The sequence below is a fragment of the Hakea prostrata genome, chromosome 7, assembly GCF_041222555.1.
Source record: "Hakea prostrata isolate BN-2017 chromosome 7, UWA_Hpros_2, whole genome shotgun sequence".
NCBI classification, from domain to species: Eukaryota; Viridiplantae; Streptophyta; class Magnoliopsida; order Proteales; family Proteaceae; genus Hakea; species Hakea prostrata.
The window spans coordinates 59,523,433-59,540,394 of NC_142606.1; the positions used below are offsets into that span (position 1 = coordinate 59,523,433).

The 16,962-nt window shown below is 39.0% G+C and overlaps 1 protein-coding gene and 1 non-coding gene across 2 annotated transcripts; both read right to left on the bottom strand.

The window, feature by feature from the left end:
• Window positions 1-1,564: 1,564 nt before the first annotated feature.
• Window positions 1,565-3,064, bottom strand: LOC149011522 (uncharacterized). Its single transcript, XM_089162687.1, has 3 exons — window positions 2,374-3,064; window positions 2,191-2,283; window positions 1,565-1,821 (listed from the first exon to the last, which is right to left on the bottom strand). Exons 1-3 carry the CDS (start codon window positions 3,062-3,064, stop codon window positions 1,565-1,567), a joined length of 1,041 nt encoding a protein of 346 aa, XP_089018813.1.
• A 10,784-nt stretch (window positions 3,065-13,848) lies between these two features.
• On the bottom strand, window positions 13,849-14,151 carry LOC149011523 (signal recognition particle RNA). The gene has a single exon (XR_016174894.1).
• Between the last annotated feature and the right edge of the window lie 2,811 nt (window positions 14,152-16,962).

Here is a 16,962-nt window from a genome sequence, read left to right on the forward strand (position 1 = left end):
GGGTTTCACAAATGGTACTATGGAGTCCTCTGAACTAGAGAATGTACCTGACAAGGCGTGCAACTTCGCAAATAATCTTGAGCATCTTTAAGCATAGTGGGCCAATAGGTTCCTTGCCTTAGGATTTTGAAAGCTAAGGCTTTGTCTCCCATATGTCCTCCGCAAATACCCTCATAGACTTCAGCTAAGGCGTATTGAGCCCCTGCAAGGACCTATGCATTTCAAGAGAGGTCCCTCAATTGATTGTTTGTAAAGTGCACCCTCTACCATCGTGAATTTTGATGCTCTCCTCCTGATGGTGCGAGCATGTTCCTTATCCTTTGGCAAATAATCACTCTTGAGATAAGAGATTAAAGGATCCATCCAAGATGGCTCCTTTTCATCTATATCCATCAATTCTAACTCCTCAATACTTGGTTCCTAAAGTACTTCTTGATAAACTGAAGCCTCAATATCTTCGAATCCAACTAAAGCTAATTTGGCTAATATATTAGCTTTAACATTACTTTCCCTAGGAATTTGAGTGATGACAAAGTTCAAGAAATGAACCCTCAAGTCATTAAATTTAGCCAAATATTGAGACATTCTTCCCTCTCTGGCCTTATAAGTTTCCTGAACCTTGTTCACTATGAGCTATGAATTGCTATAAACTGCAATGCTCTTGACACACACGGATTGTGCTAACAGCAGGCCAGCCACCAACGCTTCATACTTAGCAACATTGTTAGTTGTTGGGAAAGTGAAATGAAGTGCATAGTTGATTGCGAAGCCATTTGGGCACTACAACATTAAACCAGCTCCACTCCCTGCTGCATTACTAGCTCCATCCACAAAAAATGTCCAAGTTTCTAAGGACGTCTCAGGCTCTTGATATGAAGTTCATCCAGTAGAGGATTCCACCACAAAATCAACTAAGGGCTGGCCTTTGATAGTTGTCTTGGGTTTAAAATCAACTTGGTGTTCACTCAATTCTCTCGCCCAAGACACCATTCTTCCCGCCAAATCTGGGCTGTGTAGGGTCTTTTTTAAGGGGACATTGGTTAACACAGTTACTAGTATGGTGTGAGCTTCCTAATGGATACCATTACAGCAAGAGCTTGCTTTTCTATCTCTAGGTATCTAGACTCAGCCTCGAGTAAAACATGTGACACATAATAAATAGGTTCTTGGACACCCTTTTCTTCTTGAACTAAAACTGAGCTTACAGCGTTAGGCGAAGTTGCCAAATACAAGAAAAGTTCCACCCCAAGGACCAAACAAGTAAGCAAAGGTGAAGTACTTAACTTAAGTTTGAAGTCTTCAAAAGCCTTTTGACATTCTTCATTCCAAGTTGTCCCAGTCATTGATTGAGAGACTTAAAAGCTGCAAAGAGAGGCAAGCTCTTATCTCCATAATGTGAAATGAAACGGCTGAGTGCAGCTATTCTTTTAGTTAAACATTGTACCTCTTTCATCGTTCCTGGGGGCTGCATCTCAAGGATAGCCCTAATTTTCTCCAGATTAGCCTCAATGCCTATTTTTTAAACCATAAAGCCTAGGAACTTTCCAGAAGAAACTCCAAAAGCTCACTTTTCGGGGTTAAGACACATTTTCTGCGCTCTAAGAACCCCAAAGACTTGTGCCAAATCACTGATGTGATCACTTCGCTTTACACTTTTCACCAACATGTCATTAACATAAACATCCACGTTACGCTTAATCTGTTGGCAAAAGATCTTGTTCACAACTATTTGATAAGTGGCTCCAGCATTTTTGAGATCAAATGGCATGACAGTATAATAGTAACTTTCTTTGCTGGTCATGAACGCGGAGTGAACTTCATCTTATGGATTCATTAGAATTTAATTGTACCCTGAATAAGCATCCATGAAGGTCAATATCTCATAACTAGCAGTGGCGTCAATCTACAAATCAATCCATGGCAATGGAAAACAATCTATGGGACACACTTTGTTGAGATCTATATAGTCAGTGCACATTCTCCACTTCCCATTCACCTTCTTCACCACCACCACGTTTGTCAGCCATGTGGGACATTCGATGGGTTGAATAAAACCAGATTTCTCTAGTTAATCCACTTTTGTTTTAATGGCTTGATGTTTCTCAAGGGAGAAGTTCCTCCTTCTTTGGATAACTGGTGTTACCCCCCTAGCAATCCACAACTTATGCTCAGATACACTTCAATTAATACCTAACATGTCCTCTGCTGACCAAGCATAGACATATGCATTTTGTGCCAGAAACACTACCAGCTTCCATTTAAACTCCTCCCCTTGCTCAGAACCTATCATGATTCCACGCTCTGGGTTTGAAACACTTAACAGGACTCTCTAAAGAGTTTCCACTGATTCTCCCCTTTGCATCTAGTTCTCACCTCTATCATCCTGTACCTTAACTGTCGAATCAATGCCACCAATTGGTATTGATGGTTGCTTTTCGATGAAGTTGAAGTAGCAGTTCTTGGACTGTCTTTGGTCAGTCTTACAGACGCCAACATCTTCCTCAATTGGGAACTTTATCATCATATTTCTAGGAGAGACTATAGCTCCCAATGCACTTAGTGTCAATCTCCCTAGAATGATGATGTAGGCTGAAACGTTGCGCACAACCATGAATATGGTAGGTAGTTTCACTTGACGGGGATAAGTCCCCACCATCAGATCAAGTTGGATATTTTCCTCTACGGTGGTGGAACTTCCCGCAAACCCATAAAGAAGGGTTGCACTTGGCGTCAAGGCGTCCTGGTCTATCTTGAGATGATTGCAAGCATCTAGAGATAGATTATCCGTTGATGATCCAGTGTCCACCAATACTCTATAGACCATATGGTTGGCCGACCTGACCTTAACTATGGCATCATCATGTGAAGTGCGAACATCCACTAACTCTTTTTCAACAAAAGTATTAGGTTTATAGTGAACAAAACATGTGTTCTTGGAGGGCTCAAACTTAACGTACTGGTTCAAGTGCCCTCCAGCAATGAACTTCTCTATCTTGATCTTGAGTATATGGCAATCACTGGTATGATACCCTTTGTCCTTGGGATAAAGACAGTACTTTGACATGTCAGCCCTATTTTCTGGCCTAGCATGTAACTTTTTGGGTTTCTTCAATAAACCTGTATCTCAGATCTGCGTTAGAATGGCAGATTGTGACCTATTAAGAGGAGTAAAGGCCTCATCATCATCATCATCATTTCGCCTACTTGGCCATTCTTGCTTCCCCTTTTGTTCTCTTCTTCGGGGTCTTGACCTAAAGCTTTATTCTCGAATAGTCTACTTGAAGGATTTATCTTTATCTTTTATGATCACTTCAATTCGCCTCCAAGACTTTTTCCATTGTTGCCATCTCATACCCTAGATCTAAAAGTTCAGCTAGAGTCTTGGGTTTTCTCTCCATCTCATACCCTAGATCTAAAAGTTGAACTAGAGTCTTGGGTTTTCTCTCCACTATGGATGTCACCAATTTTTCGTTGTTAACTACCCTCTTGAATGCGGGAAAAGCCACCTTGTCATCCAAGTCTTTGATCAAGATTCAGATGTTGAAAGGGGTTAGGAACTCGCGAATCGACTCAGAGCGTCCTTGCTTTAATGCCAGAAGGTTGTCTTATGTTTTATCTTTCTTGATTACACTCTTAAAATGAGCTACGAATGCATAACCCAATTTAGTCAAGTGTTGATGGAGTGCTTTGGTAGACGCAAGTACCAGGTTGAGGCCGGACTTGTCAAAGATGCAGGGAAGCATCTACGCTTTATAGCATCCCCTCCTCCACACATCATCATGATGGAATTAAAATGACTAATATGAGCCATTGGGTCTGTTGTCCCATCATACACCGTGAAGGTGGGAGTGTGGAAGCCCATAGGTAACGGAGCCTTCATGATCTCTAGAATGAATGGATCTTGATTGAGAACTAATTGTATTTCATCTGGGACCTTCTTGTCTAATTGATAAAGACAATCGTTCATATCTTTTATCTGCTAATAAAGGTGATCATCTCTTCTCACTAGTGAAGCTTTGGATCCTCCATCAACCGCCATGGATGCACTTGATTTAGATGAACATTCCCTGAGAGCCTTCCTAACTTTAGGGAGTTGACACCCTTTAGTCGTGACTCTGGGAAATGAGTGTATATCATGTTGTGTGTCCAGTCTATCAAAAACTGAACGATGACCTCCATTGTGATGATCCTTACCACAATCATCTGCTCTACTCCTGGCTGAATTAGTGGGGAGCAAAGGCACTACATCTCCCTGGGCCTCATCTTGGTGATCAATATGGGAGGGAACCACTGTTTTAGGCAAGACAACAGTTGAACCTGTCAGAGGCATGAACCAACTCCTTTGATTTACCATCGTCTAGAAGGAACTCATCATATCCATCATCTTCACTTGGAGCGCATGTGCTTGAACCAGATCATACACAGGGGTTGATGTAGCTCCTTGCAAGGGAAGTTCAATATTTGTTGTTGTTCCAGGTTCAAGGAGTTGTGTTTCGTGTGATGGCCAGTTTGAGGTATCTTTTGAGATTCAATCTTTTCGAGTATTTGCCTTCTTCCCACGCGGACATCCCTGAGATTTAGAACCATTATGATCTTAATTATCTCCTACCATCTTTGCTCAACCACATAAAACACAAAGGAGAAAGTAACTATCTTTCCCACAAACAGCACCAAATGTTGCTCCTGAATCTGTCCTCTCCTAGGTTGGTTCAAAGATAACATGAGTCAGTCACGAACCAGCTATATGCAAACAACAAAAATTGTGAGTGTGGGCCACATCTATGAACAAGAAGCTACATCAAAAGATCTAGTCAGATTCAAGATAACACAATTCTTCTTGGTGAGGAGTTAAAGCTCAAAGAACTCTAGATTCCTTGCGTAGTTGCAGTAGAGTTAGTGCAAGAATGATCTTCGCTTACCTTCCTTCTTGTCCTTTTGGCCCTTATACACAAAAAATGTTATCCCTCTTCAAGAAGCCTCACCTTGATCATTAGATTGGCATATACAAAAAAGAGGGCCTGGATTGATTGTAACACCAAACTTGTGGGAGAAGACAAGGCTCAAATCTTCTTGGAGAAGCCAAGGGCCTGATACACATGGCCCCAAATATTATCAAGGATCTGAATTTAGTTGGGGAGCACCAACAATTGTTTAGACTCTTAAGAAACTAATTTGTTCAATGCATATGCCAAATTTATGGATGTATTGGTTCATTCTTGAGAAAATTAGACATATATAATGTTTATTCATGCTCTCACTGTCTTTGTTTAAATTTATTTCTAGTATTGAGGCATTATTGCTGTTTCATATGCAGAGTGTGATGGAAAAAATTTCCCCTCTCTCCTCTAGCAAATGTCCACTGTTGTGGGCTGCTTCGACAAGCTAGTGAGCACAAAAGTTGCTTGAGCTACACTTAGCAATAAGCATGCAAAACTGCTTTATGTGGAAAGGAAGGAACCATGTTGCTTTAATTCAAGAAGGCAAGGACCTAGTTACGGCTGCAATGATTAATGCCATTTAGCATCCAGAAAATTCTAAAGAAGTATGACAAGGTATATAATGTCCCTTTCTTTGTGGTACTCAAAAATTGAATAGATGTACTCTACTTTTTCTCCAGAAAGTTGTATAGAGAAGTATGTTATGCTCTCTCTCTCTGTTCTAACTTCTTTCATGGGCACAAATGCACTCCTCTAAATGAGTCTAGGCTTTCAGATCACAAGCTCAAAGTATGCATATCGATTCTTCAATCTCCATGATTTCATTACCTAATGGCTTTCCACATTAACCTAAGGGAAACCAAGTTGAACAAAAAGGTGGTTTGGGGATCTTTAAAAGACTGCTCACTTGAATTCAATGGCAGCAAACCATCTCTCTCTTGTGCAAACTTTGATTGTGAGAAGATTGTTATTGATTTTACATGTTCTATTTGGTTTCCTCAATGAGTTGGGAGTGTTTGAATAATTGAATTGAACCCATTCTCAATAAATTATCACAAAAACCAATAATGCAAAATTCTGCTAAGGAAACGTTGTCTTAGCAATCAGCCTAACGAATTTTTGAAGGATAATGCCCCTAATATTCTAATTAGGATTAGTTTGTATGATATAAAATCTCATAGAATGATTAGTTTCAGTGATATAATATCTCATACACATTCTACTGTCCCATTAAGAAAACTCTTAATCCCAAGTTATAGGTATTTATGAATAATTATTGTGATTTTTGACATACTTGGATCTGGTGCTCCCTTAAATATATCGGCCATTGTTGCAGTTTACAACTGTTACCTTGGTCTAACCTGCATCTTGTGAGTTGCTAAATGAATGGGTATATGTCATTCCATTAGATCTCCTGATTTTCCTTTGTTTCCTAACATTGACAAGACATTGTTTGTTAAGATGATTTTGTGTAGAAGTGATTTTGTATTACATCTTCATGTGTATATATAATAAAATCAAGTAAAGAATAAAATAAATGTAGCATGCTATACATAAGGAAAGAAATTATTTGCAACGGTCATATAATCCAAGATCTCCAATGGTCATATTATCTCCATGGTATCAGTTTAGGACGATCCAAACCTTTTCCAGTGAAGCTATTTTTTTTTCAAGAGCGGTAAATGATCCCTACCTTGTTGTTTTCTTTCCGCTGCCTTTACAATGATGGATCCATCTCTCAATTCTCTTGCTACAGCTGTTGTTGCTTCCAATAATGTTGTTTCCATCAACTTTGATGGTTCTTCTCCATATTTTCTACATCATTTGGATAATCCTGGTGCTATACTCGTCACGCAGCTTTTACGCAGCAATAATTATCCCACTTGGAATCATGCGATGCGGATGGCTCTTGAGGCCAAACATAAGCTTGCATTTATTGATGGCTCCTTGCCTAAACCCGCCGTTGATTCTTTGGAGCTTCCCGCATGGACACGATGCAACAGCATGGTCCTTTCTTGATTGCTAAATGCTCTCTCGCTTGATATTGCTAATAGCATTCTCTACATCTCTACTGCCCACGAGGTTTGGGATGATCTTCGTGATCATTTTTCTCAAAAAATGCTACTCGAATTTTTTAGATTCGACGTAGCATTTCTAATCATTATCAAGGAACCTCTTCTTTGGCATCTTATTATACTATTCTCAAGGGTTTTTGGGATGAAGTCGACTCATACAACTCGTTCCCGCCCTACACTTGTGGTCTTTTGTCAAAATACACTGATCTTCAATGACAAGATCGCTTACTTGAATTTTTAATGGGCCTTAATGATTCTTATTCTTCTGTTCGGAGTCAACTCCTTTTGATGGAACCCTTGCCTAACATCAATCGTGCTTATTCTCTTCTATTGCAAGAGGAGCGTCATCGCTCCCTCCATGAGTTACCGAATCCATCATTGCATCAAACTGCCCTTGCAGCCACTGCCCCTCGTACACATTCTAAAAATGGTAAGAAGCTTATGTATCACTATGATTTTTGTGGCATGGACGGCCATTCAGATTCTCGTTGTTTTAAGAAACACGGTTATCCTCCCAAGAGCAACAATACACACATTAAATCAACATCACCTGGACTCCTTGCTCGATCATTTGCCGCCATCAACCCAGGAACAAATTATGCCCCCTCCTTTACTTCAAACCCAGTATCATCAATTATTGACATTGATCGAATCGGGTAATCCCACTCCTTTAGCAACTGCTGCAGGTAATTCCCCTTCCCCATGGGTTATTGATTCTGGGGCAAATTTTCATATGGCTTCTAAGCTACAATTCTTTAACAATGATACGGTGGTTCCTTATACATCTTCGATTACATTACCCAATGGTGAAACAACCCCTATGTCCCATTTAGGGACTTGCACCCCCACCCCTTCCATCTCTCTTAATAATGTCTTATATGTTCCTTCATTCCGTTTTAATTTATTATCCGTTAGTCAAATCACTAAAGCTCTCAATTGTTCAGTAACATTTTTTCCTCATCATTGTGTCTTTCAAGACTTACCAACGAAGAAGATGATTGGATTGGGTAAAGAGCATAATGGCTTATATTATTTGGAGTTGCTTCCCTCCATTATTGCAGCCTCATCCACTCATTCCCCATCCTTTGATGTGTGGCATTGGCGCTTAGACCACCCATCTCGCAACATTATTAATTCTTTATCACGTTTTAATTCTTGCATTTCAGTTTCTAATAAATGTGTTTGCACTATTTTCCCTTTGGCAAAACAAACCCGGCTACCTTTCCCATCTAGCTCCATATCCACTTCATCTCCTTTTAATTTAATACATTTTGATGTTTGGGGTCCTTATTATATTCCTTCTATATGTGGTGCTAAATATTTTTTGACTATTGTGGATGACTATTCTCGCTATACTTGGGTTTTTCTAATGAACTTCAAATCTGACGCTTGGTCTTATTTGCATGATTTTTTTGCAATGGTTAACACTCAATTCAATTTTCAAATAAAAAAATTCGCACTGATAATGCTCGTGAATTTTTTAATCATTCCACCACCTCATTTTTTTCCAACCATGGAGTTATCCATGAACATACTTGTGTTGACACCCCACAACAAAATGGTGTTGTTGAACGCAAACACCGGCACCTAGTCAATGTTGGTCGGGCCCTTTTATTTCAGGCCAATCTTCCACAAGATTTTTGGGGTGATTGCATTTTTACGGCCACACACATTATTAATAGGTTACCTACCAAACTTTTAAAAGAGAAAACTCCTTTTGAACTTCTTTTTAATAAACCCCCACATATGTTCATCGTCGGACTTTTGGTTGTTGTGCTATGGACACAACCATTCCACCATCAAGCACAAGTTTGACCCTTGTGCTTCTCCAGGAATTTTCATTGGGTACCCTTTTGCTAAAAAAGGTTATAAAATTTTATATCTCACTTCTCACAAGGTTTACACAAGTAGAGACGTTTTTATTGGACTTATTTTTCCTTACCACCTAAAGACTTCCCCTTCATCTATTAACCCTACCCTCCCTGTTCCGGTTTCTGATTTTGAATCCTCCTCCATCCCAACCAACCCAGTTTTCCCATCTCCACCATTGGACCCGCCAACCCCACCACACAATCCTTCCCCACCTCCATTTGTGTTGTTGCCAGGTCGCTCTGCCCGGTAGCATAATCCCCCCTCCCATTTGAAGGACTACATATGCTCGGCTACTCACGCCACATCATCTTATTCGGATGCCGGTAAACTCTTTCCTCTTGATTCTTCTATACCTTATAAAAAGGTCTCACCTTCTCATCTTAAGTTTATCAGGTCTCTTTCGTCTTATGAAGAACCCACTAGCTTTGCCAAAGCATTGTTGTCACCTGACTAGAAAGATGCCATGCAGTCAGAGATTGAGGCTCTTGAAACCAATAACACTTGGTCACTTGTTCCTTTGCCGCCTCAAAAGAAAGCCATTGGTTGTAAATGGGTCTACAAAATTAAACGACACTCTGATGGTTCTATTGAACGGTACAATGCACGTTTGGTGCCCAAGGGGTACACCCAAACTGAAGGTGTTGATTTTCATAAGACTTTTGCTTCCTGTGGCCAAACTCATTACTGTACGCGTCTTGCTTGCTCTTGCCTCAATTAAAAATTGGTCCCTTCATCAATTTGACATTAATAACGCCTTCTTACATGGCGATCTTGACGAAGAAGTATATATGACTCTACCTCCTGGTTGTCATTGTAAGGGGGAGAATGTTGTTTGCCGCCTCCACAAATCTCTCTGTGCTTTAAAGCAGGCTTCTCGTAATTGGTTCGCCAAATTTTCTACTTCCTTAATGAGTGTGGGCTTCATTCAACCGAATGCAGATTATTCCCTTTTTTTCTAAGGGCCACGGGAATTCAACCATCTTTGTATTAGTATATGTGGATGATACGGTGGTTCCTTATACATCTTCGATTACATTACCCAATGGTGAAACAACCCCTGTGTCCCATTTAGGGACTTGCACCCCCACCCCATCCATCTCTCTTAATAATTTCTTATATGTTCCTTCATTCCATTTTAATTTATTATCCGTTAGTCAAATCACTAAAGCTCTCAATTGTTCAGTAACATTTTTTCCTCATCATTGTGTCTTTCAAGACTTACCAACGAAGAAGATGATTGGATTGGGTAAAGAGAATAATGGCTTATATTATTTGGAGTTGCTTCCCTCCATTATTGCAGCCTCATCTACTCATTCTCACTCCTTTAATGTGTGGCATTGCTGCTTAGGCAACCCATCTCGCAACATTATTAGTTATTTATCACGTTTTAATTCTTGCATTTCAGTTTCTAATAAATGTGGTTGCACTATTTTCCCTTTGGCAAAACAAATCCGGCTACCTTTCCCATCTAGCTCCATATCCACTTCATCTCCTTTTGATTTAATGCATTGTGATGTTTGGGGTCCTTATTATATTCCTTCTATATGTGGTGCTAAATATTTTTTGACTATTGTGGATGACTATTCTCGCTATTCTTAGGTTTTTCTAATGAACTTCAAATCTGACGCTTGGTCTTATTTGCATGATTTTTTTGCTATACTTGGGTGAGCACCGGTGAGGCCGACATCCGATAATATATCCGAAGTGTATTTTCGTTGATTGAGGAAAATACCTTTTTGTGAGCGACCCAGTTCAAGACCAAGAAAATATTTCATGGGCCCAAGATCTTTGATACGAAATTGTTGGTGAAGGAAACTCTTTAAGGTGGAAATCGCCAAAGCGTGAGAACCAACAATAAGGATGTCATCCACATATACTAATACAAAGATGGTTGAATTCCTGTGGCCCTTAGAAAAAAAGGGAATAATCTGCAGTCGGTTGAATGAAGCCCACACTCATTAAGGCAGTAGAAAATTTGGCGAACCAATTACGAGAAGCCTGCTTTAATTCATAGAGAGATTTGTGGAGGCGGCAAACAACATTCTCCCCCTTACAATGATAACCAGGAGGTAGAGTCATATATACTTCTTCGTCAAGATCGCCATGTAAGAAGGCGTTATTAACGTCAAGTTGATGAAGTGACCAATTTTTAATTGAGGCAAGAGCAAGCAAGACGCGTACAGTAACGAGTTTGGCCACAGGAGAAAAAGTCTCATGAAAATCAACACCTTCAGTTTGGGTGTATCCCTTGGCCACCAAACGTGCTTTGTACCGTTCAATAGAACCATCAGAGTGTCGTTTAATTTTGTAGACCCATTTACAACCAATGGCCTTCTTTTGAGGAGGCAAAGGAACAAGTGACCAAGTGTTATTGGTTTCAAGAGCCTCAATCTCTGATTGCATGGCATCTTTCAGTTAGGTGACAACATTGCTTTGGCAAAGCTAGTGGGTTCTTCAAAAGAGGAAAGAGACCTGATAAACTTAAGATGAGAATGTGAGACCTTTTTATAAGATATAGAAGAATCAAGAGGAAAGAGTTTACCGGCATCCGAATAAGATGAGGTGGTGTGAGTAGCCGAGCATATGTACTCCTTCAAATAGGAGGGGGGATTATGGACCGGGTGGAGCGACGTGGCAACAACACAACTGGAGGTGGGGAAGGGTTGTGTGGTGGGGTTGGCGGGTCCAATGGTGGAGATGGGAAAACTGGGTTGGTTGGGATGGAGGAGGATTCAAAATCAGGAACCGGAACAGGGAGGGTAGGGTTAATAGATGAAGGGGAAGTCTTTAGGTGGTAAGGAAAAATATGTTCAATAAAAACAACGTCTCTACTTGTGTAAACCTTGTGAGATGTGAGATCAAAAATTTTATAACCTTTTTGAGCAAAAGGGTACCCAATGAAAATTCCTGGAGAAGCACGAGGGTCAAATTTGTGCTTGATGGTGGAATGGTTGTGTCCATAGCACAAACAACCAAAAGTACGAAGATGAACATATGTGCGGGTTTTATTAAAAAGAAGTTCAAAGGAGTTTTCTCTTTTAAAAGTTTGGTAGGCAACCTATTAATAATGTGTGTGGTCGTAAGAATGCAATCACCCCAAAAATCTTGTGGAAGATTAGCCTGAAATACAAGGGCCCGACCAACATTGACTAGGTGCCGGTGTTTGCGTTCAATTACACTATTTTTTTGTGCGGTGTCAACACAACTAAGTTCATGGATAACTCCATGGTTGGAAAAAAATGAGGTGGTGGAGTGATTAAAAAATTCACGAGCATTATCAGTGCGAATTTTTTTTATTTGAAAATTGAATTGAGTTTTAACCATTGCAAAAAAATCATGCATATAAGACTAAGCGTCAGATTAGAAGTTCATTAGAAAAACCCAAGTATAACGAGAATAGTCATCCACAATAGTCAAAAAATATTTAGCACCACATATAGAAAGAATATATTAAGGACCCCAAACATCACAATGTATTAAATCAAATGAAGATGAAGTGGATATGGAGCTAGATGGGAAAGGTAGTCGGGTTTGTTTTGCCAAAGGGCAAATAGTGCAAACACATTTATTACAAACTGAAATGCAAGAATTAAAACGTGATAAAGAATTAATAATGTTGTGAGATGGGTGGCCTAAGCGCTAATTCCACACATCAAAGGAGTGGGAATGAGTGGATGAGGCTGCAATAATGGAGGGAAGCAACTCCAAATAATATAAGCCATTATGCTCATTACCCAATCCAATCATCTTCTTCGTTGGTAAGTCCTGAAAGACACAATGATGAGGAAAAATTGTTACTGAACAATTGAGAGCTTTAGTGATTTGACTAACGGATAATAAATTAACACGAAATGAAGGAACATATAAGACATTATTAAGAGAGATGGATGGGGTGGGGGTGCAAGTCCCTAAATGGGACACAGGGATTGTTTCACCATTGCGTCATGTAATCGGAGATGTATAAGGAACCACCGTATCAGTGTTAAAGAATTGTAACTTATAAGCCATATGAAAATTTGCCCCAGAATCAATAACCCATGGGGAAGGGGAATTACCTACAGCATTTGCTAAAGGAGTGGGATTATTCGATTCGATCAATGCCAATAATTGATGATATTGCGCTAAAGTAAAGGAGGGGGTAGAATTTGTTCCTGGGTTGATGGCGGCAAAGGATCGAGCAAAGAGTCCAAGTGATTTTGATTTAATGTATAAGGAACCACCGTATCAGTGTAAAAGAATTGTAACTTGTAAGCCATACGAAAATTTTCCCCTGAATCAAGGGTAGAAGCAAAGGCAAGCTTCTCCTACTTGCTTGCTGCTCATTGAGCGACGATTCTTCATTTGGGTTAGCTGCCATTTAACGTTTCCTGTTGATATGTTTATGGAGCTAAACAAATAAAATTAGAAGGAGAGATAGCCAATTCTCGCAAAAGAAACAAAGGATATATTTATACCAACACATAGAAGATGTCCACAGATCCGGTTCTCTTCTTGTATCACCAGTCATACCAAGAATTGAGGGTAGAAGTAGAGACAAGCTTCCCCTACTTGCTAGTGGTTCGTTGAGCGACGATTCATTATTTGGATTAGCTGATAACCCGACGGGGGGAAGCTCCCTCACAGCATTATGGATATGGCTCAGAGCATATTGAACCCTCCACAAATCTCCTTACATTCGAGCCCACACCCTTTGAAGGTCTTCGACTCTTCAACTCAACATCCGGACATTTCTTCTCATACGGACTCACAAGTCACAAGTTGAGCCATGAGTAAGAGGTGGCTACTGGTTGTGATTCAACTTTGAAAATAAAAGTTATAGGCTTGGGCATTATGGTCATTTTATCCATTTTGGGAACTTTGAAAATAGAAATTATAGCCTTGGGTGTTATGGTCATTTTATTCATATGAGGTTGGGGGAAGTTGTCCCATTTGGAAGGATTCTTAGGAAATAAAATAAAAAAAAAAAAAGTGATTGTCCGACTGGAGACACCTCTTGGGGCACAATGGGTTCAAGGCACACCAGCTTGTAATCCTTCCACCGTTAGGAGCGGGAGGTTATCGCTGCTCTGTGAAACCAGCCTGACGCATTGCCCTCCAATCTAAGAGCCATGAAGTCCAAGCCTTCGCCTAAACCACATGGCTCAACTCCTCACTTGGAACGGGCAAGCCAGAAACTGTACCATTGAATCCAACCCAGCAAGAGCTGTACCAGCGTCCAATCACCTTATTGCCCCCCTTGGTTACAAGCTCTCGCTACAGAGCTCGGCATTCAATCCTTTGGAGACATGACCTTATGAGATAACAACTTTAGATGAAGTTTCCAATGTTGGACTAAACTGGAAGCATGATTGTTCTCTACTGCATTGGAATTGGTCATCTAAACAATAGATCGTTTTCAAATCCTAATTAAGATCGTATCCTTTTTTTGGAATCCCACACCTTCAATTTTCCAATTTTTTTTCCTTTTTTTCTTTTTTTTTTTTTTTTTTTTTTTGGTTGAAAGATTACCATTATTGACCAGATGAGAAATCTGATCTAATATGTAATGCTCACACAGAATCAAAGACCTTTCAAATAAAAATACTTGCCTTAAACATCATTTTGCTTATAATACCGAAAAACATCATCTTGCTTATGTCGTATTGAATAAATATCATTTAAAACGGTTTGATATAGTTGTGTTATTTGATAAATGGTATGACAATAATATGAACAAAATGATTTAAATGAACCATACTGCATTAATACGGTACTGAATATCAGAACCATTTTGTACCGAATCAATATACAGTCATGGAACACATACTGTGAACTGCATATCTAATTTGGGGTTTTTGCTGTTTATATCTTCTGCTGATAGATTCAGGCATTTTTAAGCATGTTTCTCTTGATTCTGATTTTGTAATTGGTCTGTTCTTACATGTACTAGTACCTAGTATATAAAAGAACTTCTAGACTGTTATTTTGAGTTTTATCAGTACTCTGATATTAAAATTACTTGCTGTAATTGGCTTTGAAATTTGTATTCTTATTTATTTCCTTGTTTGTTTCTTTGCCATGGCTCCTACCCGATATGAGCTTGACAAGTATGAAGGCAAAGGAGACTTTGTTGTTTGGAGAAATAGAATGCATGCAATACTTGTACAAAACCACAGCCATAAGGCTTTGAAAAGTATTGATAAACTCCACTCTTCTATGATTGATGATGAAAAGGCTGATATGATGGAGTTATGCTATACTACCTTGATTTTACATTTGGGAAATAATGTTATGAGAAGAGTAAGGGATTGTAATGAAGCTAATCAAGTATGGTCTAAACTTGAAGAATTATACATGACCCCATCCCTACCTTGCATCGCCGTGTTAAATGAACTACTGTTTAGTTTCAGAATGAATCCTTCTAAATCTTTGTGTGATAATATGGAAGAATTCTATAAAATATCATGTGATTTAGTTGATCTTAATGAAGAGCTATCTAATAATACACTTGTTGTCCTACTGTTAAATTATTTACCTGATTTTCATGTTAGTGTAAAGAATTCTAATAAATATGGTAGAAAATCTGTGACTCTTGATGATGTGATGGAAGCTCTTAAGATTAGGGACATAGAGGTGAAATCTGAAAAGAAATGTAAAGCTGCTGATGGGGGTTTGATTGGAAATTCTGAAATTAGGATTAACCTTGAAAATAAGAAAAAGAAGAAGTTTGTGGGTAAGAATAACAACAATAATAATCAGAATAATAACAGTGGTAATAATAGCAATAAGGCAAAGGGCAAAGTTTGTTATTATTGTAAGAAAGAGGGGCATGTTAGGAAGAACTATTGGGAAAGATTGATAAAGCAAAAGGAGAATGGTGATGAGATAAATGAAGCTACTAATGTAGCTAAATGTTACTAGTGATGCACTAGTTGCTTGACTTAATTATGACCTAGAGAATTGGATCCTTGATTCGGAGTGTACTTTCCATATGACTCCTAGAAGAGAGTCTTTTGTGACCTTTAGGCCCATCAAAGGTGGTAAGGTTCTTATAGGAAATGACCAACCATGTGAAGTTGAAGGTATTGGTTCTATAAGATTTAGGTTGGATGATGGGAAAGTGAGGGACCTAGAGCAAGTAAGACTTGTCCCTAGTTTAAGGAATTTATTATGAATTCGATTCAAAGGGTTGTCATTCTTGTTCTAAAGATAGTTGTCTTAGGGTTGTGAGGGAAAATGAAGCAGTCTTGACTGCTGAATTGAGGAATGGACACTATTTTCTCAATGGGAATGTGATTCTTGGGGCTGCCTCTATTGTTAGCAAAAAATTAAGTGAAGTGGAGATGTGGCATAAAAGACTAGGTCATATAGTAGCAAAGGCCTAGGTTATTTGTGTAGAAATGGTCACTTGAAACTGAGTAAATTATAAACTTTAAAGTTTTGTGACATTTGTGCCATGGATAAGCTCCATAAAAGCTAAATTTTCTCATTCTACTTATAAGACCTCCCATGTGCTTGACTATATACATTCTAATTTGTGGGGTTCTCCCAATGTTCCCCTTCCCTCTCAAGTGCACAATACTTCTTATCTATTATTGATGATTACTCTAGGACGGTGTAGTTGTATTTTCTTAGAGATAAATCTATTGTATTTGATAAGTTTCTTGAATGAAAAGTGATGATTGAAAATCAAACTGATAAGAAGATAAAGAAACTTAGAACTGATAATAGACTTAAGTTTTGTAATGAAAATTTTATTGATTTTTGTAAAGAATATGGTATTAAAAGACATAGAACTTGCACTTATACTCCCCCAACAAAATGGAGTAACTGAAAGAATGAATAGAACCATCATAGATAGAGTAAAGTATATGCTCATTGAGTCTAGCCTAAGTAAGAGGTTTTGGGTTGAGGCTGCTAGTACAGCCTATTTTGTCATTAATAGGTCTCCAAATTCCTCTATAAACTTTGAAACTCCTGAAGGTAAGTGATCTAATGCTGGTTGTGAATACAGTATTTTAAAACCTTTTGGGTGTGTAGCTTATGTCCATCAAAGTATGGGAAAGTTGGAGCCTAAGGGTAGAAAGTGTTTATTCTTA

What these genes read in the sequence shown, in the direction of transcription:
- LOC149011522 (XM_089162687.1), bottom strand. Translation starts at nt 3,064, where the DNA reads ATGTCAAAGTACTGTCTTTATCCCAAGGACAAAGGGTATCATACCAGT. An exon ending in TAAGGTACAGGATGATAGAG is followed by an intron (nt 2,284 to 2,373) that starts GTGAGAACTAGA and finishes GAATCATGATAG; the next exon opens with GTTCTGAGCAAGGGGAGGAG. An exon ending in GTCAGCAGAGGACATGTTAG is followed by an intron (nt 1,822 to 2,190) that starts GTATTAATTGAA and finishes TGAATCCATAAG; the next exon opens with ATGAAGTTCACTCCGCGTTC.